General features: G+C 32.5%; 2 protein-coding genes across 2 annotated transcripts; one reads left to right on the top strand and one right to left on the bottom strand.

The window, feature by feature from the left end:
- The first annotated feature begins 1312 nt into the window (after nt 1-1312).
- On the top strand, nt 1313-6546 carry LOC148601526 (putative glutathione S-transferase 7). The gene is made up of 5 exons (XM_088555404.1): nt 1313-1594; nt 3624-3719; nt 5167-5282; nt 5595-5699; nt 5951-6546. The coding sequence occupies exons 1-5, from the start codon at nt 1462-1464 to the stop codon at nt 6140-6142; spliced, it is 642 nt and encodes a 213-aa protein (XP_088411530.1). The 5' UTR covers nt 1313-1461; the 3' UTR covers nt 6143-6546.
- A 3764-nt stretch (nt 6547-10310) lies between these two features.
- On the bottom strand, nt 10311-25021 carry LOC148601525 (sulfotransferase 1C2-like). Its single transcript, XM_088555058.1, has 7 exons — nt 25007-25021; nt 23403-23521; nt 15047-15282; nt 14048-14374; nt 13589-13686; nt 12227-12395; nt 10311-11807 (listed from the first exon to the last, which is right to left on the bottom strand). Exons 3-7 carry the CDS (start codon nt 15249-15251, stop codon nt 11698-11700), a joined length of 909 nt encoding a protein of 302 aa, XP_088411184.1. The 5' UTR covers nt 15252-15282; nt 23403-23521; nt 25007-25021; the 3' UTR covers nt 10311-11697.
- Between the last annotated feature and the right edge of the window lie 1610 nt (nt 25022-26631).

Raw genomic sequence — 26631 nt, 5'->3', positions numbered from 1 at the left:
ACCGAATCCCTAAATTGAATAAAATGTTTGGTTATTCAGCTTGTTTCCAATTTAAAAAATAAGTTGAATTAATATGAAAAAAAACTGGTTTCGACAGGTAACTGATTTATTCGGGATCAGTTTCGACTGGATTCATTGTATATGAGGATGTAGAATATTTCAATTGTCAAAGCTTCGGTTCAAGTGCCATAACTTGTAGGATTCAATTTTATCAATGTATTTCTTTTACCAGTTGGTTGTAACACTCAGCAACTTACTTCATAGTAACTCAATGCTGCCATGGGAGATGTCTCGACCAGCATGGGTACAAATTACTTTCTTTTCAAAAATCTTATTAGTACAACATAGGGTAGAACTTTGTTTATATTTTTATGATAATTGTTCAATAACTCATCTAAGTTGTCTACTATATTTTGCGCTGAAAATGATAATAAGCCCATCTGATTCTCGCCTGCGTTACAATGTCAAACGATATTTTCGCAATTACGTCATTACCGATAGAGGATTGCAGATTACATAAAACAGGTACCCCCTCAGCATGACAGGCATACGAACTCAAACGGAAACAAGACCTGTTTTCATTCTTTGCTGACGCAGGTAATAAATCAAGTTAAAATGATTGCTTTTATAACTTTCAACTACTTTATTACTAACATGGTCTTTAATTTTATTGACCACCTTGTGGCATACAGAAGGGTCCGAAAAATTTCCAACGATGTTAGAACTGTCAAATTGGCGAAACAAATTTATAGTCGTTCCCTCCGAGGGACTCGAACCGGCGTGACATCTATGGCAACACCGTCTGCACAGTCCAGCACCCTAAACCTCTTGGCCAGTTAGGCTATATTAAAATATAGTTTACGGGCCAATAACGATACACTTCCGGAATTTATCGTATGATCATTCGTCATTATTTGGAAGCTTTATTACATCCTTTTCTTGTTATTTCCGTAAAATTTCAAACTGTATAAAACATGCATACGATGTAGGCAACCGACAAAGATATACGACTTAGGTTTGGAGTATTTGATAAAACAGATTATTACATTGTATTTATTACTCCATATGCTTAAACAGCCTCCGTTCAAGTTATTATTCCACAGGCCTAACGACTCTCGGTTTTTATAACATGACTTCTGGCTGATAAAGCTTATACGAAACATCCTATGTAATAACGAGGGATGTCAATTTTGTTTTTAATGACTACCCGAGAACTCGGTAGGCCTGTCAATTTCTGATAAAAATAAAGGTTATCACAAATAGCCCATATTGTTATCATATATCGAGTAAATACAACAGTTTCATATATCTGATAAAGTCTGCAATGATCTGTATCGTTTCGGTTGAAGTTTTTTATTCAAACACCATAATACAATAATACAAAGTCTATGTAATATCGGTCAAGGTCGGATATTACATCATACCCTAGGATCTGTCTGAAAGTTTGAATTTTGATACAAAATGCCGGTATATAAGTTACTGTATTTCCCTGCTCGTGCACGCGCTGAAGTTGCTAGGCTACTTTTTGCTGCCGCTGGACAAAATTTTGAAGACCAAAGATTACCTTTTGAGCAATGGGGCACTGTGAAAGCAAGTAAGTCATTAAATATTATTCAGTTATGTCTACATACCATATCAAAACATGTTTTGATAAGTTTTCATTTTTCTTAAAGATAGACATAAATTTTTGCCGAAATATTTTCACTTGCATTGTACTAAGACCTCATTATGTGCCATACTGTGATCATAAATAATTACTTATGTTTAAATCTCGAAAAAGTATAAGGTGTGAAGCGGCTTAGTTAATAATCGATCAATAAAAAAGAGAGCCACATTTAAAAGGTAAAAATTGGACTAAGTACGAGTAAAATTCAGATAAAGTGTGATTAAGAAAATAGAAAGATTTACAAATTATCATCCTTACAACCTTCGTCAGGGACGAATAGCATGAGAAAAAAGTAGAAATCTAGACACAATAAAATTACATGATCTTTGAATTAAAAAAATCAGGATATCCTGATTAGTTTCCTATGATTAAAAGTATTTTATCTTCTTATATTTTTAAAGAAAATTCATCGTGAAGATTTGTATCAATAAGGATTAGAAATTGGTATTTCTAGAAATCTGAAGCATTACGCAAATTGAAACACATCTGGTTTTTGGACGGTTATTTTACAAATATTTAAATTAACAACTGAATATCAATTTACATAATATTTAACAAAAAATAACATATCAATGAAATAAATAAAAACAAAATAATAAAATGAAAAAAAAAAAAAAAAAAAAAAAAAAAAAAAAACACATTATTATTTACGTTGTAGTAAAGTAGGTAGGATTTTATTTCCCAACATGAAAAAGGTGCAATTTTCAGCTATTTGTCTTTATTTAGCTTCAATAATTCAACACATAATTCAATTTGTACAAAAATTATATTTTATGGGCAATTTGCATACAAAGCAATATTCAAAATTTAATGAATAAGAAGCCTCGAGGTGAGGTATTTGAAAAATTCATTAGCAGTCAAAATTTGAATAATACATCAGTGGCTAAAAACATGTATACATTTAAAAAGTATACCTAATATCAAGTTGGAAAGACTTATATTATAGGATTGAACTGCTATTTTCGGTCGTTCATGTATGAAAGGATCTCGGAGCTACCGAACTCAATGAGCGATCGAAAATAGCTGTCCAATCCTTATAATTCTATCCGACAGTCAAAGTTACCTTTGAGAGCCTCAGTCGGTTATATTGATACACTGTATTTATGTTTACGTTTCAATACACACACATTCCTTTGCACACGTATGGGAGCGCGGAGAAATATTTACACATAATCGGCTGCACAACGACAGTGAAGGCGGCATGGACGAAGTGATAGTTGGCATTGGAAAATACGAGATGTAAACAATTCAACAGGAATGTAATTATTAAGGAAATACAACCAGGAAGAAGGAAAATTACAACAAGGTGTTTTAAAGGGTTGTGCAACTAATGATGCAAGATTTTGTCAACAAAAAATCATTTTGTGCATGAACGAACAAAGTTATATGATGGACTCAGTTAAATTCTGAATAGAGTCATATGCTGAACACGTATATTTCTGGAAAATATATTTTCTTAACCCTAAAGGGTATAGGGTTATGAGGCTGGCAAGGTTATGGTTAGTCATACTGGCTCATGGCAGATATTTCAAATTTAATATATTTTCTGAAGGAATCCTGGTATGCAATAGAAGGTTTCATTTCAAACACGTCCCGACTTAATGCATGATAAATATCTCATTGTACATTTGAAACATTTAATCAGCACTTTACCTTATAAGTTTACAAAGAGCAAAGTTGTTCGATGAAGAAACTAAGTAGAACCCCATACTTTGTGGAATTTCCCTTTTACATCGGTATCACTTTAAAACTGTCATATCAGAAGTATTTCAAACGTTTTTGTGACTGAAAACCTTTCAATGTGGATTAATCTTCCTAACCCCAGTTCTACTACCATGAATAAATTATCGGTTTTGGTTTGGTTTTATCGCCATTAAGGCATATAAATAAATGCAAAGATAAGGTCAAACATTTTCTACAACACATATTTATTAATTGTTTGAAATACATATTGCAGGCACGCCATATGGCCAATTACCGGTCCTGTACGTCGATGATAAGATTCAAATCACCCAATCTGCAGCTATTTGTCGATATCTTGCTAGGGAATTCGGTAAGGTTGATAAAATAAATAAGTTATTTCTGTTTAAAAAGAAAAGAGGACGTAAAACAAATGAATATTAATGTATGTAGAAAATACTTATAATGTGTAATTATTAGATACAAATGAATATTTATTTGTGTAGAAAATATTTTTGACGAAAGGGAATGCATACATTGACTGCTTACAATATCATTTTAGGCTTTGCCTATAAATGATTGAGCTATTTGTACTCAACATTGGACCTTGTTGATAATGCACCGCCATGCTGTTATATCAAATATGTCTCAACTAACATGATCGAACATGTTAGGCGTCCTACAACACTCACTGTGCGTTTGCTTTAAATGTTCAAACAATCACTTTCTAACTGCATACATGAATGTGAAATACATAACTTAATGAGGTAGACCTAGGGTAAAAGACACAACTCTTAAAAATCATTGGAACGTTTGTATTCAGCATTTTACATCAATGTCATGTAAGCATCAAAGTAACTTTGACTGATTTCATTCTGTGTCAAATGAAAGCTTGATTGGCTTTGGTGAAATTGAATATGAAACAAACATATCACTGACTTGATGAGTTATGTCCCTTAGCCTAGGTCTACCTCCTTAATAGAGGTGTTTTAGGTAAAAAATCTTCTGTCGATTGATGAGTTTGAGCAATATAATTGTAACTTAGTAATGTTCTTGGTAATACATATAAGTATCATTCCACTGATTCAGTTTGTCATTTTGATTATTGATTCATAAAGAAGATTAAATGTTTGTATATCGTAGACTTGTCTTACATATACGATATGCATAATTTGTATTACAAACAAACGTAGATTGTGTTAAATTTGTACAACTCTTTCACGTATTGTATGAACATGAACATCACGTGGTCTTAAACCTTGGTGAAGAAGCGTGACCACTGGTCGCATTGCCCAATTGTGCGTAAAATGAGCATAAATATTTGTGTAATTTTTTGATAAAGATTTTGTTGTAGTGTTGTAAAATTGTGTATAGTTTACATGTGTCCTCATTATCCCTGTTGATGAGGACTATCATTTTACAGAAAACACTAGATTGACTGTCCATGGGCTACCAGGGAAATTTATAACAAGATGAAGTTGATAAAAATGTATAGTCTTTAAACAATTTAGTCTATGTGATACAAAATATCTTTTTATAGGGCTGTTGGTGATGTTTTTGTACTACATATGTGATCGTTTTCATTGTAATGTTTCATGAAATACTAGTAAAACTCTGTTCAAGAAAATCTTATCAACCTTCTATAGGACTTAACAATTCGTTTACTTTGGACAGATGTTCAATTTGCCAAGGTTCAAAATTCATATGAATTATAATGAAGGGTCTTCTTCAAAAAGTGTCTGTGTAGACAGAATTTCCAGTGTTCGGTTTAGACAAGTTTGGCTGTTTTTTTAACCGAGTCAAAACAATTTTTATATAAGGTATGTATGGTGACACAAACCTGGAAGCCGCCATGATAGATGTCGTCACAGAAACATGTTATGATGTGTGGAACGAAATGTTAAGAATTTACTACAATAAAGAAGAAGATATCAAGGTATATTTTATTTAAACTGTGATACCCAATGCATGTTACATTGAACGTACTATATTTATAATTTGTGTGGTGGTCATATTGTTGGTTATATGTTAGAGATCATCTCTGATTGCCGACATAAACAAAAATACCGGACATCTGTTGCTGGAATTAACGTACTTTTGTCTTGTTTTCGATATACCGGTTATTCAAATTTTATCCCATGAATTTTCAACAAGTTTACGATGAAGGAAATAAAGCCAGAGATGAAATTTTGGGTCACAGTTAGAACCGGTATTTTTTTTATTAAAAAGGTACTGTTATATTTTTCAGAATGAAGTAAGGCAGAATTTAAAGAAGACAACACTCCCGAAATTTAAAGCATTCTTAGAGAACATGATTAAGAATAATGGTAGTTGTTTCTTAGTTGGGTCGAAGGTACGCAATTGCCAATCCTTTTTTACAAAAGACTGACCTAAGCCTTTGGGTTGTTATTGATGAAATGTAATATATGATTTTTTAGACGAAGTCATAAGATAGTGATGCCATAATCTGGTTCCCTTGTGATTTGAAAGAAATACTTAAACGTGTTTTTCAAATTTGAAAAGTAAAACGTATGAATATTTGTATACAATATAAATGCGTTTCAAAACGCCTTTTAAATGTTGTTCATTTTACATCAATTTCAGATGAGCCTAGCAGATATTATTGTATTCGACACCCTAGATAAAGCTACAGACGGTGGAACATATTCTGTAGAGGCTAATGACTTTCTTGATGACTTTGAACTTTTGAAAAAACTGTTTGAAAAAGTAAAGTCCTCTTCGGGGATAACAGAATACTTGCAGTCACGACCGCCTCCAAAAATATTTTCGCGGTGATTACAATAATAAACAAAGAAACGATTATTTTTGTAACTCTAGGCTAAAACGAGCCATTTTTAGAAAGCAATAAGGGCTCGATGAAGCTAATTTATACTGTTTTTCAATATGGATCATGGAATTTTTAAAACAGGAACTAGTGGCTAAACGAAGTTTATATAATCTACAAAAATAAAGTGCGTCCCTAGTATATTTACTAGGTCAATTGAAAAATAATCTTTAAATTTGTTCATGCATTCTCCTGGAAGAAAAAATTACTCGGGATTTTTTTTAATATAAGTTGTGAAATCAAGATATTGAAAAGTTTAAAGTTATGTTGAAGATACGGAGGAAGGGAATGATCTCGAAACATAAAAATATTATAAACATGTCAAAATTGTTCAATAAAAATCAATACTTGCTTACCAGTAATTGTCCTAGAGAGAATTAGTGATATGGACAATTTCCTCCTGCTAATTAAGTATTCGAAACTTAATCTGCATAACTGTAGTAAGTTTAGAACGAACTCTACGGCACATTAATTGCATCTAAAAAGGGTGTAGTTTTTTGAAACTATGAATTTCGATATTATTATCTCAAGGTGCAAACATTCAATCCCTTTTCATTAAAATTCATTGCATATTTATAAAAAAGTATTGCCATCTAGTAGATTTTATTCGTAAGATATCAATTTATTATGGATCAATGCAACAGTTTTCACACTCATCGACAAATTATCCTTATAGAACCTTTTAAACAGTGATTTCTTTTTTACTTTTTTTCTGAAAAAACACCCATTTTTCAACAATACAATATGAACATTAATCTTGTTTTCAAGGATTGGAAAATTTATTTTGTCATTTTTCGATCCCTTAACTATAATTTGGTACATCATTCATCAAATCCATCTAGTAGTTTTCACACGCTCATAACAAACTTAGCTTCCCCTTTTCAAGAGAGAAATTTGGGGAAAAAAACTGGTTAAAATATAGTGTTATTGCGTAAGGTTTTCCATACTGACTCGGTCCGAGCCTATCCATATTGGACTAAGGATCAATATCTCAGCCAATATGGAATACATTACACAATTATACCTCTATTGACTCACTAGTCCAATACGTCATATCGGATTGGCCCAATATGAATTTTAGCCAAGCCAAAATGACGTAAAGGGCGGGTAAAAGCCGTATTGGATGGCTAAATCCCGTATTGTTGCACTTTTATGTTTTGTATTGTATCGGCAGTTTTAATTAATCATATTCAGGCTAATTTTCGAACGTTAGTCAATAAATGCAACGGGACAGTTCTATAAAGTTTATCACAAGTGCCGTCTTCCTCTACTATACACACCCGTATTGTCCAGTTCTATACAGATTATTACAAGTGACTTCTCCTTCTAATATACACTCCCTGATGGCATACACCTACCTTTAATAAATGTATCAGATTATGCAATTGAGTGTATACCTTATAAGTTTTTGAAGTTAAAGAATTTTAAAAAAATACCCCTAAAGAGAGAAAATCAAATTAATGAATAACATATAATTTACAAAACCTTTTGTTCCTATCACTTTCACATTGAAAATATCAAGTTAATTGAAATGAGCCCAGAAATAGTCTGCTTGCAAAGACTTCTGAAGTGCTTCCGTAGTGAGTATGGGTTTTCAGTACAATATAGACACAGCACAAAGCTTTGTATATATAACAAATTAAGTTACATTATACTTACTACATGGAACATCTTCTTTCAGTTATCTTGCAAATCATACAGTCGTATGGATTATCAATTAACAAAAGCGTTGGAAATGATGTAAAAAGATATCTGAAAATTACTTTAAAATACTTTTTACATAAAACAAATTTGTAGGTACACTTACAAACATGAATTTAAAAAAAAGGTTTGAATTGGGAGATAATTGGCTGGTAATGTTCCTTTGAAATGTAACTAGAATTTTAATGCTTTGAATAAAACAACAACAACAAATTTATTTTTAAAATATGTAAGAATGTCAAATTAATTTTCATTAAATAATTGTTTAAGCTATTAGATCTACAAGTTTTGTTAATAGGTCGCGAAGGAGTGAAAATTCCCTACAGAATCTATGTAAAATGTGTAAAAGTTTGCCCTTAATTAAGACTCAACTATCTCGAAGTCAGGTTTGGTGATCTATGTTTTTTACATTTAAATTTTAAAGAAAAATATGAAACAAACGTATATATATATATATCGAAAAATTTGAATTGTATAATTGTCCATGATTACTCATTTTTTTAAAATTCATTCTTTAGTAAGGCTTAATGATTTTTCATAAAAATGATGTCGATTACATCTAATGTTTATTATCAGAGGTATGCGTAGAAAATGAAAGCAGTGATAAAACCTATACTGCCACTACACTCTCAAAAGAAGAGATAGTGGAGAGCCATAAATCTGTGCTATCCTCTTTTGGTCTCTCTACCAAAAGATTATTGCGATTTACACTCTATGTACTGGATTCCTAAACTCCACAAGAATCTATACAAATAAGTTACAAAGCTGGATCTGCAAAATGTACTACCAAACCTCTTTCAAAACTTTTAACTTCTATGCTCACAGTTGGTCTCTAGTCCTACCACGACACTTATTATTTCCGCAGTAATATAGATACAATGTGGATCCTGAAAAGTTCGAAAGATCTTTTTGATACCCTCAATTCAAGATTATTATCAAAATATGATAGCATTACAACCTATGATTTTTCAACACTGCATACTTCTATTCCTCATACTCAGTAAAAATCCCGACTCATAAACAATATGCATCGTTGTTTCTCCAAAAAAGATGGTATAACTAGATATAGTTATACAGTTCTTGGTAAAGATTCCTCAGACTTTGTACAAAATAATTCTAAATCATTTTCCAAAAATATCTGGAAGCCGTCATGATAGATGTCACAGAAACATGTTACGATGTGTAGAACAAAATGTTGGAGTTTTATATCGACAACATATTTTCCAGTGTGGTAGGCGCGTTTTTCAATAAACGGTCGGCATTCCAATGGGAACAAACTGCGTTCCTCTACTTGCTGACCTATTCCTACACTCCTATTAGGCTAACTTTATAGCTGATCTAATATCGAAAGAAAGAACATCGTTTCGATAGATCCTTCAATCACAGTTTCCGCTGTATAGATGACGTATTATCTTTAAACAATCCTAATTTCTGGGATTTGATACATCGCATCTACCCAAAAGAACTTGAGATAAAGGATACTACAGACACTGTGAAGTCAGTCTCTTATCTTGAAATACACTTAGAAATCGATGGTAAATGAAAACTATTGACCAAACTTTATGACAAACGTGATGACTTTTCATTCAGAATTGTCAACTTTCTTGTCATCTGTGGCAACATCCCTTCAGCACCTGCGTATGGAGTGTTCATATCACAACTCATACGTTATGATAGAGCTTGCCGAAACTACGCAGACTTTTTGTATCGCACTAGAACTCTAACAAATAGGCTTCTGGAACAGGGTTATGTTGCTACAAGATTGAAGTCATCATTACAGAAGTTTTATGGTCGTCATCATGAACTCGTGAATCGTTATGGCGTATCCATCTGCACCATGAAAACTGATTTATTCAATGGGTCATAGTTTTTCCTCGTTTGTCTACCCCGGACTTGACTTTTTATGAGCAACTCGACGGGTGTTTCTAGAAAAGCAGAGGACGCTTACCCTACCGGTGCACCTGGTCCATGCTTCCAGTCCGAGTTGCTCATTTACTTTTGTTACTTTGTATGTATGATTTTAGTTACTTTATGTTCTTTGTTGTATATGTCTGTTTTCCATGTCTGATCTTTGTCCCTGGATTATATTCTTTTGATTACCGCTATAACCTTGGTTCCCTTGATTACGCTTTGCCTCCTAAGACAGTTTGTTTCATTGATATCCTCCATTAAAAGATCATAGTTTATAAAAAGAATATAATACGTTCTATTCTTTTCCTCCTTATACTCAATTGAATTGCAGATTTCTTTTAAATTTTAGAGCAAATTTACAAGGTTTTATTTGCCTTACTTGGAGTTAAACTCTACATTACGTCTTACCGCTGATACAAGTTCATCTTATGAACTACACTTTAAATGAACTGTATATGTTTTGTGTCCTGTAAAATATGCCTGTCCTGAATAGAGCAACAACCCAAGTACTTGGAATATTTGTTAAAGTCAGTTTTATTTATTTGAAGAAAAAAACGCTTGATGAATTGATATTGTATAGCATGTTCAACAATTAGCCAAAGTAAAATTTTCGTGAGGTACCAATTTTCGTGGTTTTCGTGGGTAGGCCAAATCACGAAATTTGGTTCCCAGCTAAAAGGAGACTTTCACTGATGTGCATACTGAAAAAATGAAAACCACGAATTTAAGAATCCATGAACTTGTGTTTCTTCCCTTATCCACGAAAATTGGTATCCAAGATTTATAATACTTTAACCAAAAAGTTATATATGAATAGTTATTCTTTAAACCGAAATGTCTAAATCTGAGAATGTTATATATAGTCACAAACTATGCCTTCCAAATTCTTTAACGCAATGCAGTTCTTGTCGTAAAACCTGTACACTTAGTCAACATTGGTTTGTAGAATGATATTGTTCGAAGATTCTAACGGAATACACACGAATCTTGTCCAGGGACAAAGATCGGGCAAAGAAAACAAAACCACCAAATAAAGACCATAAAATACCAAAAATAATACGTACAAAGCAACAAAAGTAAATGAACAACTCGGGCTCCACTAAAAACTGGGAACATGTCACATTGACGCACTGACAATGTACAACCATGTTAAAGGAAAATGGATACACTTGAAAATAATGTATACAAATGTACAGAATGTGTAATAATATAAGCAAAAAGTCTCAAAATCATGAAAATTCAGACATATCAAAAGCAAAGTACATAGCCTTACGTGAAAACAGAGAACAGAGAAATTTACATGCACAATGACACGAACTGAAAACAAAATATAATCAGATATAAAAATTGAAGATAATTCAAACAAAAACTCAAAAGCACTAGCAATGGAAACTCACATAAACAACGGAAATAACATCAGGCGCCCGGAAAGGTTTGTACGCCCTGGTCCTCTAAAGATGTAATTTTTTTTCTTTGCGACAGTGCCATCTTTAATGATTTAATGCATGATGTTAAAGTTTGGCGTTAAAATTCAATTTTAGAGGACAATTAAATTATTGTTGATTTAAAAATAACGGAATGCTTGTATTGCACTATCCACAGGTTATATTATACTCAACAATGAAAACGCAACACCACTTGCATTTGACCATTAAATCCCATTTGTCATTAAAGTTTTAAATAACCAGAACTGCATTTTATTTACACTATTGTTTTACTATGAAATGCTTGCTATACATTTTCTGTATATTGGCTTTGTGTTTACATAAAAGAATACAAAGAAATAGCCTCAATGACAAAGTGCACACTAAATAACCTGCGTGGCATTTTAAAAGTCAGTACAAATAACAAAAAGTGTCAAAACAGAAAGTATGCAATTCAAGCCACGATACTGTTACTCATAAGTAAATTTGTATTGAGTTCCTTTCATTTCTCGGTCAATGACTTCGTCAATTTTCTTTTTCTGATTCTCGTTCAGTTGTTTTTTCCAGTCGCCAACAACACCTACAATGACAAGAAGATCAAACGTTGATCAAAGAAAAATATTCAAACTAATTTTTGACTAATTAAGTCTCGCTGACAACTTGATCTATTTTTAACCTATTACCTAGAACATTCATATGGTCAATGTCTTGTGAGTTTTTAAAGTGACAATTATTTTCTAATGGTTCTTGATCACTTGTTTCTCGTCGATGAAAAATATTAACAAGAAATTAGGTAACAAAATTGAATTCATATTTGAAACAAATCAGGGTCAATGCAGTTAATTCGTTCATATTATTATTCAGTTTCTGTTTAATTTAACTGGTTTGTGTTAATTTTTACATGTCATCTGTTTACGTGGTATAGTTTTGTCCCCGGAACATGAATGTTCTGCTCCTCTTTCAATCATGGTCCGTTCGCTTTCTCTTTAAATTATTTACCTTTCCTAAAGATAAACCCTTCACCATCTCCTGTAATGCCTTTTGAAAAATCCGCCTTATTCTTTGACATGTTTTCAAAACGTGCTTCTTTTTCGATTTCCTTAATAAGCTTGTCATCAATTTTCATACCAAGAAAGTCAGCAATTCGACGATGTGTTGCAGCGGGTTTCTAAAAGACATGAGAATGGTGCAAATTTGAATTGTTCTCAGAAGCTTCAACCACAATGTCATACATGCCCCATCGCCACAAAACTTGAACAAATACTTAAATCTGAGAAATTGCTCAACTGTTTGTGACATCCTCGGTTTGAAAGACGTTGATTAGAGTTACCATGGAATTTAAGAATATTCTTAGACTTAAGAATTCATTTTATTTTTTACTGTGGTGCTGGGGCCCAATATTCAATAGCATAAAATTCCCATTTACACCATATATTTAATTTTACCCTATTCACCATCGTCTAACTCACCATAGATAATTACCATTTCCTAATTTGATCATAGTTTTCCTTTCCTTGTTTGTCTAAACCCGGACTTGACTTTTTATGAGCAACTCGGCGGGTGTTTCTAGAAAAGCAGAGGTCGCTTACCATGCCGGTGCACCTGGTCCATGCTCCTAGTATTTAGTGGAGTCCGAGTTACTCATTTACTTTTGTTACTTTGTATGTATGATTTAGTTACTTTATGTTCTTTGTTGTGTATGTCTGTTTTCCATGTCTGGTCTTTCTCCCTGGAATACATTCTTTTGATTACCGCTATAACCTTGGTTCCCTTGATTACTCTTTCAAATCTCCATTCCCATATAATCCCTAGTGAAGTTACGTTTCTCATATTATTACATTATTAATTCAAATTTTATAGTTTTAAAAATTATATTCTTCAACATTTTAACTATTGTTTTTATTAACTTAAATATAGTTTTTATACCGATTTCGCCCTTCACCCTACATCTGAATTCTTATTCCCAATATGAAATCCCAATTCCCCAAAGATCGTAGAGTTGGAGGTTTATGTCATACTATACTGAATGTTGAAATAAAATGTTTCAAAAATGGATCTTATTGTGCTATGATCCTCATAATAAGCCACTAATATAAATGTTCTAGAATATATATAATAGGAAATAGTTGAGAATCAAATCTTGCATTTTAAATTCAAGTTTTATTATATGTTAAAATTTCCATCAACACTTTAAACTCGTTACATTCGATTGATAATGGTAAAGCCCATTTTTTTAGTAAATCACAATTCAAAATGTCAAGTGCTTGATAAAGGAGTTTTAGGTCATTTCGTTACATTTGCCGCAACTTATCAGATATTACGATATGGCTAGAGTACAAATGTCCTGTTGGATAAACTTACTTTATGTATATCTTCATAATAAACCAATAAAAAGTTCTTGTGATTTTTCTGAAGTTCTTCAAATTCTTTCAAATACTTGAAGTACGATCCATAAGGAACTAAAACAGGAGAAAAATATAACCTAACGAACTATATGTTTAGAAACGAACCCAAATATCGCTGTAAGCTGGTTCAAATGTTTATGTGCTATTTCTAGAAGGTATATGAACTATATCAAGTAAATTATTATTTTATTGTGGATTTAGGTTTTTTTTACAATCAGGCTGCATATATGATGTGTTCACCTAATTTTATTACAGATGCATTAGAGCATTACAATGATCCTTAATTGTTAGGGAACATATCATGGTCGTACATCTATCTTCGTTTCTTGATAACCACGTATCTAGTCTTACTGTAGAGTTGGATTTTGACAAAGTTCAACACAATACATGCACATCATGATTATTAAATACAAACCATTTCCAGAAAGGAATTCTTCGAAAAAGCTATCCCAATCTTTTACTGCATCTTTTGCTACTGGGTCTTTTATTAAGTGATGATAATATGAAGTTACTGTGTCTTTTGGATTTCTCACCACATGGATCAGCTTTGTCGAATTAGATTTAAACTTCTTTGGTAGAAGACGTACAGGAAGATGTGTATCGAGAATTCTGGGAGATTCCAGGCCTTTCATATTGTTGATGTCCACTACACATTCAATCATTGTTTCGATTTTTAACATTGGTGACAATGTTGCCTTTCCTTTTAAGATCATATTGATTATTTCCCAGCTCCAATGTGTTCCTGACAAAATGTTTTTAAAAGTTGACATGAATACGAAACAATGTATGTAAATAAAATTGATAACAACAAATATTTTCGTGACAAGAAAATGATAGTTGAATGGAATAGCTTAATGTTTGGAAGACAAAGTATGTATCTATGCAACGTTCCATAGGTTAATCTTAAGCAAATGCAATACCTAAATCGACCCATAATATGTGTTGAGCCCTTACTTATAGTGAAATAAAATCCACACCAATTTAGTTTATAATAATACACATTTACAAATGGTTCTTTCCAGCCAGAAACGACCCTTTTATATTATGATTCAACCGGGAAATTGGTCAAAAAAATAACTAACAATATCCAATTCCCCGAAAGCACTCAGAAGCATTCGTTCGTGTACACATGCAAAAGGTTTTATTCCTATCATTTCGATACTGTTAACCTTTTGGCATTTCAGAGTACACAATATTTAATTAATGATCAAAAAGTATTATTCAAAACCTTTTTCTGTGGGTCCTCTATAATAGAAAAAAAAACCCTTTACTTTTCTTGTTTATTCTAATGCAGGTTTAATAATTCAGGCCAAATTAAAAAAGATATTGATAGCTTCTGAAAAACGAATTATCCTGCAAGATTTCAAAAACTACATCTACGTCATTTCGTAGCCCTTTTATTATTATGTTTTACCTGCTTTTGGGTAGGTACACAACAGTATGTCATTATCTCGTGGTTCTAGATCAATGATTTCTTGAATTCGTTTGTTCACACCTTCCTGTGTTCGGAGTGACGGGAAAGCTGGCAATGGACAACCGTCATATTTCAGGAGCTCAATCTTGTTTACTTTATCCTCAAACTTTAACCTTGTTATCAACTCAGTTGCATGTTCAGACATGACAATTGAATATTTATCAACACGTATTAACCTTAAAAAAGAAGTAATCTTAAGTAAATCATTTCAATTCATTTTTCAAAACCTTGTGCTATGTAACTATGCCCTGACGTGCAGAAGTACCGTGCATCTTTACATGGTCTTCAGAGGACATCACATCAGGCATAAATGATGAGAATAAAACGTTCATTGCACGAGTGACCTCATTTATAGTATTCGTGATATTTCGTTTTCTACACAACTGAATAACTATTATTCGGTTTATTAGTGCAAAATATTTTGTTACAGAACGAATATTATAAGGGCACCAAATTCGGAAGGAAATAAAACATTATTTTTACCTATTTGTTAAGTTTGTGCGTGTGTGTGTGTGTGTGTGTGTTTACTTATTTTTGTCTGTGTTGTATTTTACTAAGCTGTGTAAAATAACAAAATTTACTATATATATTTTTTTTTGTTTGAAAATATGTTTCTTTCAACATTTCACTTTTCTCCTGGCATATGTATCTGGTTTAAAATTACTACTTTTTATCATATATTGAGTAAATATAGTGTTTGAGTATTTGATGAAGTCTAAATCGTTTGACCTGTATCAAACACTATGACAAAACCCCCTAATCACAATTTCGTATCACATGGCTAACCTTCACAACATCCCTTTAATGCATGGCTGAACCTTTTTTGCACCCTAGTCGAGTTTCTCATTTTTGTTGCAGGGTTTCTCGAACCGTTTGTATTATGTAATGCTACTAACGTAAATATGTAGTGGCATTAGGCTAGATTTCTCCCATAAATAGCAACTTTGTTGGAATAGATTAAACATTGCTCTTAATGTACTAAAATATACAAATATAAGACAAGGAAAATGAAAATTATGAAGCTTCAGTTTATTGTAATGACATCACAATGCTACTACAATTATATGCCATTTAAAAAAAAACTTGCTGAGATTTGTAAATACTGTTGCTTTTTCATACGTATATGTATTAACAACCCGAAAACTGTGTCCCCACTTTAGAACAATTTGATAATTCTACATATTAATGTATTAATAATATATGAAGCTGTTTCATACCGGAAACATGACAAGAAAGTGCCGAAAAATTGCCAAAAAAAAAAAACCCCAAAAAAGAATAGATATAATTCAAGCATTCTTTTGTCCTTTTTTGAAGAATTTTTAGAAGCCCTTATGTTCGCAATTGTCATGGGCGCAAATCGTCAGATCTACTATAAACTCATAGTGTAAGTCACTGTATAAACACTGGATATTTAATTTCCTGTTGTATTTTAAACGAAAAAGAGCCATTAACGCCCCTTCACCTCTATGATAAAGTGTATATTACATAGAAAAATCTGTAACACATACCGTTTCACCCTTGCACTCGTTAAATTCAGCTCTAGAGCCAGATAATACTATATATATATAAAACTCTAAAAGATTGTACAACGACATCGATAAAGATGATATATAAGAATATTAAAATTTTCAGTCATTTTATGCCCTTCTTCAGTGTTATGCATAAAGTGTGTAGGATGGTAAATCACGTGACAACAAATCACTTGCAAGAAAACATATTCTATTTCCTCTGTCACCTGTCACTTCAAATGTGTTTTAACAAGGCTTCTTATGAAAAGAAATGTTCAATACCGTAAATAAAATGCTAAATGCTACATTACATCATATATATACATATGCTACATCTTTTGAATGAATCGCATAATTCTCATCATACATGAATCGTGGAGAGATAGGTACTTAGAATTCTTAAGCTCGGCATTAAATGTACGGAAACCTTCTAAACAAAACCAATTTTGAATAAAGAATGTATTTGGTTAAAACAGGCTGAAAAAGAGTTGAAACTTATCTGTTAGAAATATGATTGATTTATTGTTGGGGTTTAACGCCCGAGCAGCATTATTACAGCTACATTCAGGCGATGAACATGAAATGGATGATAAAATGAACATAAAATGATGATGAAATGAAAATGGAATGGGACACAAGGATAATAGGGTCGACAAATTTTTATTGCTACTGGTAATAGGGAGATGTGGGTAGGGTCGTCCAATGGTTCCTACTCCGGTTGAATACCACAGAAGATGTTGGTATAGTCAGGTGTCCGTTATATCAAGGATTCGGTTCAGATAGGTGTCACTGTATAAACTGTATCAAATACAATTACGTTAAAAATAAAAATGTAGTTCCTTTAGATAAGTCACATTAAAATACATATTTGCAATAACACTTGTCAATTCATTCAGAAGCGTAGGCTCTATTATTGATTACGAATTTGTCATTTCATTGTCTGTAAATATATTACAGAGTAACAATTATGGTGACTGGTTCTAGAAAGTTTATCAAAAAGGGAAAGCATTAAAACGGTAAATTAATAAAACTCGACTGTAATAAATATAAGTTTTTCGCTGAATACAATTCGGTTATGTTACAAAAAAAAGTTTGTTAATTATCCAATGTGCATCAAATGTAGCAACCATCTAATTTCTGTGGAGGACAATTTATCTTTTACCAATGTAAAAGTAGGATGAAATTTTGTATCCTGGATTTTAGTCACTTTAATATCTGACTTTTGATTTTTTACTCTAACCTGTCATGGATTTACGCAGTTGTTCATGTTGGATTTGTTTTAACCGTACATAATGCAGCATCCTGTCTCTTTATTCAACATTTGATTCAAGCCAACCCTTCCCGAAAAAAAATCGGATGGTTGCTCCCTTAATTATACAAACTTGGTCAAAAAAATTACCTTTACTATTAGATACAATCGCCAAATGCTTGTTCTAATATTCCAAGTCTAGACAACCGACTATTGATACTAAGGACTATAAATGTATTTATATTTATAGTATTAATTTGTTGTTTTCACGGATCATAAACTTGAAAAAGTTTGAAATACGGCAAATATGCAGGAAAAAAATTTTAATACAATTTATTTTAAACCAATTACACAATTAAAGGCACAAATATTTATATGACGACCTTGTAAGTTTTAAACGCGTGTCAGCAATTGAAATCTAATAAGCGTAACAATATGTACTTCACCCAGTCTTTCTTAAGTTAAATCTAAATAATGTACATTGACCCAGTTATACTACACTAAAATGTGATACAAGAGATATGCAACTCCATTGCAACAGAGACCTCGATCCAAATAAAAATTAGCCCTGTGGTTTTGAGCAGATATATCCATTATTTTTTTAAATAAAAAAGGATACAACCTTGTTTAAAAGAATTGTGTTTGAATAAGTACATCAAATTATCATTCAATAATTAATGTGTCTGCTATTGTTTTTTTTTCCTTTTTATCCGTTTGATTTTATTCCATCTAGAATGTGTCACTGATATCGTATGCAATGAAAAAGGAAGAAACATCTAAAATTATGTGAAAGCGTGACTATGGTCATTTTGATACTCAATTATAAAAACAAAATATAAGTTATTGTGATAAAACAGTGATTTGTAACATATTAATAACTGTTAAGATGGGAGAAATATTTTGCCTTGTAATATATGAACACCTAAAAACAACTATGGTAAAAATCTCATTTAAGGTTAGATTCTCTAAACATAGTGACCATATGGTCAAAATATAACAAAGTCATCATGCAGTAAGTGATTGTCGTAAATCGAATTCCTTGATATACATATATCAACTTCGGTCAAATTATCAAGTTGTTGTGATAAATAGTTGCAAAGAAAGCTGTAGATGAATGATGGAGGGAGACCATGATCACTATATACCTCATGCAAAGCTGAGTGTACAAACTATATAATCACTGGAGTACTGAAGGATAGACAATAGCTGTTATGTTACAAGCTTTGACTTAAATTTAATATGAATCTTAATCATTGAATGTTTACTAAATTACAAGGCCTGAATAAGATGTCCCACTTCATTTTAAATTACCCCTGACCCGATTTTTACAAAAGCAAATTTGGTTTTTATTTATTAATGTTTCGTAGAATAATTTTCTTATGCGAGAAAATTACATATTACATTGTTATAAACCAAACCCTTCGGGACTTATCATTATTTACCTGGGAAGAGGGGGGCTGGTCATTTTGAAATCAAACAAATAAAATTTTCTTGACCCCCCCCCATGATATTTCACTATTTTTTAGTCTTAAAAACATTAAAAAATATGTGACCCACCCCTATTAAACATGCCAAGATTTTAACACTTTTATTTTTTAAACACTTACCTTGAAGATTCAAAAGTTAACAAATGTTTCAGCAGTTGAGATGTTACAGAATTCTTACAATCAAAAATTCAAGTCGTCAATTCAAAAACTTAATACTTTGGAAAAGTCGGATCATAATCAAGCAGAATCAGACACATCTCTTGATCGGCAGGAGATGAGTCGGACCTACTTGATTTAATAACTGTAAAGGTTTTAGGTTCTAATGGTTATGTTGATGTGTGAACTTGATTTTACAAGTGACATATAAAATACATATACACATTATTGTACATGTATGTGACAATGAAATAAAATGTTTAATGTTGGTAAAACATCTTTTCATTTGACTGGTGTGATGCTCTGCTTCCTCCTTGAAATCCATGTGCAAAAAAATCTGAACCAGCCTTTTCCACTCACACAAAAAAACTTGAACCACTCCCCCCCCTGCATTTTGACCCCCTCCCCCAGGAAAAATATGAAAAGTCCTTTCTCTATGTCTACCTATAGAAAAACTTTAAAAATCTAAACTTACCTTGTACTTTGTGAAAGAAGGAACACAAATGTTTAGTCGGTTGTGTTCTGTTGTTCCACTTGGTCGAGTTATAGGTTATATCATTTAAATATTCGTTCGCATGTCTTGATATTTGAAGAAAGGAATAGAATTTCTCAACTGAAGTATATTGGTGGACTTGCAAAACCCATTTAGTCTTCAAATAGAAAAAAATTGAAAAAAAAACTGCTAAGATCCCCGAACGCAACAAAACTACGGCTCTTCATTTCATTATTCACTGTTTATGGTATTATATGCTATATACATGAAAGTGTATCTTTTCTTGGATTATACATGTATACAAAAACCTTCTGTCAAAAAACCAGAAATATAAGCCCCAGGGACACATTATGAAATACAATTCTCGTTCACAGAACATCTGGTTAATAGCGGAATGTTTTATGGATTGTTTGAATGATATAAAAATACCAAACGCATCCACTTTGTTATTTGGTCAACAGATGGTTAAATACAAGTTTAATTATATTGTTCTGTGGTAACAACTATTAAACCCAATATATATATATAGAAAGGTCTGAAAAATTCCCATCAATGTTAGAACTGCGATGCAAATTTTTTGTCGTTCCCTCTCCGCGCGGACTGGAAATCGTACTGCTGTGACATCTATGGCAACACCGCCTGCACAAAGTCCAGCGCCCTAGACCACTCGGCCAGCTAAGCTATATAGGTCTAGGGCGCTAGACTTTGTGCAGGCGGTGTTGCCATAGATGTCACAGCGGTACGATTTCGAGTTCCGCGGAGGAAACGAAAAATAATTTGCATCGCAAATTTTACAGTTATAACAACATTTTTCAGACCTTTCTATACGTTTACATATCTTCAATGTATCAAGCGAATAGAGTCGTCACATTCTGAGACGTTTATATACATCTTGTTTCTTGCTATCATGATAGTTACGTATAAAAATAATTTTACTGAAATTCCTAAAAATTAAATCAAAGATACAAGGAATCAAACAATATTAAAAAAAACATAATCCAAGGATACTGACTAGACAAGGTAAATTGATAAACACATCAATGAAAATAAAAGAACCAATATAACATGCACACAGAGACAAAAGTAAACGAGCAATCAGGACCAGGTGCACTGTGGGAAAGCTTCCTCAGCTTTTATTTAAATTACCGTCGAGTTTCTCAGACTTTGTCACGGTCTTACATTTAAGTCAACACTAATGCACTAGTAATAGACTGAATGTAGATGTTGTGGTTTAATGACATTATCAAAATTTTCTCTATAAACTGCAGAACAGAATGGAGCTGCGTTGCGTAATTTAACAGTACAGTAATATACAACCACATTCCGTAAGAACGTAAATTGTTTTTTTTTACATAACTTGTGTAATCTGGTTTGATCGTGTATCTCCTCTTTGTTCATATAAAAAACTTTGAATATTAAACAAATTTACAGGACACGGGTGCATTGTCGTCCATTTGGTTCAAAATAACATGCATTAATAGTGCACACAATATGCAAAAGTACAAAAAACAACTAAATTATAATTTCACCATAAATTCAAAATTGAATATTAAACATAACATCGAGCGACAAAATACTTACGACAAATTCGGTACTATCCTTCAAGTTGAAATAAGCTGCAAACATGTACCAAATCACAACAAGTAAACAGTAAAAATCTTTCATAGTATTATTTATTAATTTATCCTATATATCTGTCAAGGGTGCATTTTGTATGTGCATGACGTCATGACCTTCGTGATACACAGATAAACTATTTAAACCCCTACATTTGCCAACTCATTTTAAGACAAATGTATCTGTAACACGACCATGCAGGTTTTAACAGCACACAACAATTAAAAAATAATCGTTCTCCAGTTAAATATAGAAAATGTACGCAGACCAGGTAGTACTAAAATTAAGACATACCGGTATATATGTACGTTCAAAGGAGCATCGACTGGCGCAGATTGTACACATCCTACATTTTGTAAAACGCAGAGACATAACTTGTTTTGATAAATTGTGTTTGAATAAATAAACGATTTAATATCCCGTAATTCTCATTTATTAGTAAGTGTCTCTACTATTGTTTTTCTTCTTTTCCACCCGTTAGACTCGGGCAGTTGAGATACAGACTATGACTATGACTATGATTTTATTCTCATAAACAATGACTTAATTTCAGAGATAATGATAGATTGCTCGACTAGATGGTCCTGACTTGGTACGGGCATTTCAAAATGAAAAGGTGGGTTAAATCAAGTTCTTTAGCGTTTAACTTCCTGCTTCAATTACGATTAATTAATTCCAGTATATTTCAACACAAATGGGCAGCATCAAATTGCCACCAACCAAAAACGATAAAACCAATAATCAAAACAGGATAGAAGATATTAACAATAAACATTATGTAAGCCGAAGCTATGATATTCAAAATACGTTTATCATTTCAAAATCAGAATCAAAATCAAAATCGTCTCATTTGTTGTATATTTTACCGTGTATCGTTATGGCGTATCCATCAGCATCATGAAAACTGATTTATTCAACGGGTCATAGTTTTCCTTTCATCGTTTGTCTACCCCGGACTTGACTTTTTATGGGCAACTCGGCGGGTGTTTCTAGAAAAACAGAGGATGCTTACCCTACCGGTGCACCTGATCCATGCTCCCAGTTTTCAGTGGAGTTCGAGTTGCTCATTTGCTTTTGTTACTTTGTATGTATGATTTTAGTTACTGTATGTTCTTTGTTGTGTATGTCTGTTTACCATGTCTGGTCTTTGTCCCTGGATTACATTATTTTGATTACTGCTATAACCTTGGTTCCCTTGATTACTCTTGGTACTGAGAAGTCTTCTATCGTCAAAATTTAGGTGAAGATCTAAAAATAACACCGAGGAAGTTCTGTGGATAATTAAACGGGAGCCATGCATTCTCCAAATTTTCGATTACTAATGCAGAGAACATTGCCAATATATAGATATATGAAATTAAAAGGTCTCGTATCTTTAACCTTTTTCTCATTCACAAGAGTTTGAAGGAACTCCAAATCATATGAATAAAGAAACAGATCAGCTAAGAGAGGAACAAAATAAGTGTCTAATGGAATACCGATAAAAAATTGTCCCTTCAATGAGAAACTCTAGCATACTGATCATCTGTTGCTCGGTGTAACAACGTTTGTCATTTTGTTTCGTAGTGGTAAAATATGTATTACCGTAGCCTAAAACATTTTTTCTTGGAATAACCATTCTTGCAGTAAAATACTTTGTGGTAATATCTTATAGACGGGTTTTCAATTTATCGTGGGGAAAGGTTGTACATAATGTTGAAAAGTCAAACGTTAGAGTTACCTTCAGCAAGGGAGCGAGATTTATGATTATCTAAAAAGAAAACCATTAGAGTTTTTCAGACATCACACATGAGTAATACCACCACGCGAGTAAACATTTTCACAGTATTTTTTTGTCCTTCCTTCACTGCGCACATAGTATTGGTGAGCGAACAGACAGCTCTTTCGTTGAACAGGTCGATGATCCTGTAATGTACCTTTGCTTCTTTGGATGTTCATGTAATTTTGAAATCCAATACAAATAAGGTAAGTCATCAGACTTCTTACTTGAAGGAATATTCAATGAGGCCATAAAAAACTTGTGATTACAGCTAGCATCTCATCTTTGTTTCGCGTTTGTATGTGAATCTCATTTCTATCTTTTTTTAACTAAATTACAAGGCCTGTATCAAGAATTGCCTTCCTCGTTTAAATCAAACATAATTTTTATTTGCTAATGTTTTGTAGATTAGTTAAGTAGCTGTCTTTGTAAGAATCATGCAAAATCTAAAAAAATGTGATACACCCCAAAAAAGGCTACATATTTTTATTTTTTTTGTAATTAAGTTGTTTTATGGGTCTATACTATGAAATGAGTAATTATTTATTCAAATCTGCCTGCTCTTAGGAGATAATCAATATTGAAAATCCAGTAGATTCTATTGTATTTGAGCGTCATTTACAGAGTTATCTCCCTTAATGTTGAAATCTACAATGCATTCTATATGATTTTTTATCTCCTAAGAGCACGGGTAATATAAAAAACCACGTTATTTTCTGTTTACTATGAGATTTCAAACAAAATATCAAAAATTAAAATAGGTATGCTTTTTACCCATGAATCACATTTTGCATGATCCTTAGCTGGAGTGCTACTTAAAGAAACAAAACATAACATTGTTGTCAGCAAAAGCTTCAGCAAAACGCGTTCATGTTTTCATATCATCAATGAATACATATGATTTGTTTCATTGAATATCAAATCTGCTAGATTAAGTAACTTTTGTTGTCAGAAGTTAAATTTGTTATTATAGGTAATCGAAAATACTCCGAATGAAGTCCTTAAAACTGTTCACGTATACAAGAATTCAATATTTTTTCAAGAAAGAAAGTTTATTCGCTATCAAACAATATGTATCTCAGTACTCGGAGGTATATATGTTTACTTCTGTTGATATCAGCGCCACAGAAGAAGTTCTACGGTCGTCATCACAATAGGATTAACTAATATGATGTTTCTATCTCACAGATATAAAAAAAATATCTGCAGTGAGATTTCACATCCTATCAGCATTTCCCAAAGAACTTACAGGATTTTACTCATTTGCATTGCAACATTCCAATCAAACGATATTCTATTTAGATAATTTTATGTAATTTTTAAAAATAACGCTATATTGAGGCACTCAAACAAGCACATCCAACATTTTTTTCTATTGAAAGTGTACAGGTTTCCAATCCTCAATAAAAAGGATAGACATTTTTCTATATTTTGTCATAACAATATGTAGGTGCGGTAACATTAGGAAAATAAATCAGTTTTCATTGCCTTTCCGAAATTAACTGCTTGTGAAGACAGGTCTTTCCAAATATCAGGCACTTTAATACTGTCATGGAAAGTATGCAAAGAGCTCATTTGTCTGCTCATTTGTTCATGATTTTAATTCTTATAATTCGTGCAAAATTACTCACTATTGAAAAACAGCCAGCTGGTGTAGGGGATAAAACCCAAATCCGGGAAACATCTGAATCTTTCCGGATAGCTTATATCATCCATTTTATACCCCATTATTTTCACAGTAGTTTTCCGTTCTTCCGCTTCATAGAGTATGTCATTTAAATATTGTTTGTATGTTCTGATCTTTAAAGAAAAGAATCTAATTAATATGCTAAGATATAATGGCGGATTTTCAAAACGCATATATAGTACACAAATTGCGGTATGCAATGTAGTTTAAATAGTATGAAATGAAGTAGTCTTATCTAAAATGCATTATAATTTAAGAATTTCAAGTTCTTTATCAACTGGAAACCCAATTTAAAACACATTTACAAAATAGAATTATACTGAAATTACAAATATCTAAAGGATAGTTTGAAAGACGATGGTTACCTGGTAGTTTTGGAATGGTATTTTGATATACGACAGTTTGTATGACATTTTACCCATAACATTAGAACCCTAAACTCGGCATAAATCATTGTACATTTAAACTCTCTGTTTCATGCAGTTATATACTAACAAAGTGTTTTTTTTTTTCCTTGAATGATATTAAAACTTACTGATAAAAACAAACAAATTACACCAAGGATACACAGCAATCCTTTCCGAATGGTTATTAGAATAATATTAACATCCGGAACGCATCTATCAAGTTTAACAACAAAATGAAGATTTCATTTACTGTCAACAAATGTCAAAATCTAAGTTAATTTATGCTGTTTAATCGCAATAACTGAGGGTATGAACAAACAAAATAGTGTTGTCTTGTTTCCTAATACCAGCACCAGATAATATATAGGGAAAGTAGTTAAGAAATTAATTTTGTTTTTCCAAACTATTTACATCGAGATAATGCGGAAAGAGTAATCGAGGGTACCAAGGTTATAGCGGTACAGCTGGGACAAAGACCAGACATGGAAAACAGACATACACAACAAACAACATAGAGCAACCAAAATCATACATACAAAGTAACAAAAGCAAATAAGCATCTCGGACTCCACTAAAAACTGGGAGCATGGACCAGGTGCACTTGGAGGGTAAACGTCCTCTAGAAACACCTGCCGAGTTGTTCATAAAATGTGAAACCCGGGGTAGACGAAAGAGGAAAGGAAAACTATGACACGTTGAACAAATCAGTTTTCATGGCGCAAAGGCGCAAATGGATACAACATAACGATCCACGAGTTCATGATGACGATCGCAAAACCTTTGTAGTGATGACTTCAATCTTTTAGCAACATAACCCTGCTCCAGAAGCCTATTTGTTAGAATTCTAGTGCGATACAAAAAGTCTGCGTAGTCTCGGGAAGCTCTGGCATAAGTAAAAGTTGTGATACGAACACTCCATACGCAGGTACCGGAGGAATGTTACCACAGATGAAAGGAAACTTGACAATTCTGAATGAAAAGTCATAACGTTTGTCGTAAAGTTTGGTCGTTTTCCTTTACCATCGAATTCTAAGTGTAGATCAAGATATGAGGCTGACTTCACAGTGTCTGTAGTATCCTTTATCTCAAGTTCTTTGGGGCAGATGCGATGTATCAAATCCCCAAAATTAGGATTGTTTAAAGACAATACACCATCTATATA

Source organism: Perna viridis, chromosome 12 (genome assembly GCF_037379345.1).
Source record: "Perna viridis isolate PV_CMFRI_1.1 ecotype Kerala chromosome 12, ASM3737934v1, whole genome shotgun sequence".
Classification (NCBI taxonomy): Eukaryota; Metazoa; Mollusca; class Bivalvia; order Mytilida; family Mytilidae; genus Perna; species Perna viridis.
Note: the sequence above shows the minus strand (reverse complement) of the source record. Positions and strands in the feature narration are given on the sequence as shown.

What these genes read in the sequence shown, in the direction of transcription:
- LOC148601525 (XM_088555058.1), bottom strand. Translation starts at nt 15,251, where the DNA reads ATGTCTGAACATGCAACTGAGTTGATAACAAGGTTAAAGTTTGAGGAT. An exon ending in ATTATGAAGATATACATAAA is followed by an intron (nt 12,396 to 13,588) that starts GTAAGTTTATCC and finishes CATGTCTTTTAG; the next exon opens with AAACCCGCTGCAACACATCG. An exon ending in AGGGTTTATCTTTAGGAAAG is followed by an intron (nt 11,808 to 12,226) that starts GTAAATAATTTA and finishes TTGTCATTGTAG; the next exon opens with GTGTTGTTGGCGACTGGAAA.
- LOC148601526 (XM_088555404.1), top strand. Translation starts at nt 1,462, where the DNA reads ATGCCGGTATATAAGTTACTGTATTTCCCTGCTCGTGCACGCGCTGAA. An exon ending in ATGGGGCACTGTGAAAGCAA is followed by an intron (nt 1,595 to 3,623) that starts GTAAGTCATTAA and finishes TACATATTGCAG; the next exon opens with GCACGCCATATGGCCAATTA. An exon ending in GTTTCTTAGTTGGGTCGAAG is followed by an intron (nt 5,700 to 5,950) that starts GTACGCAATTGC and finishes CATCAATTTCAG; the next exon opens with ATGAGCCTAGCAGATATTAT.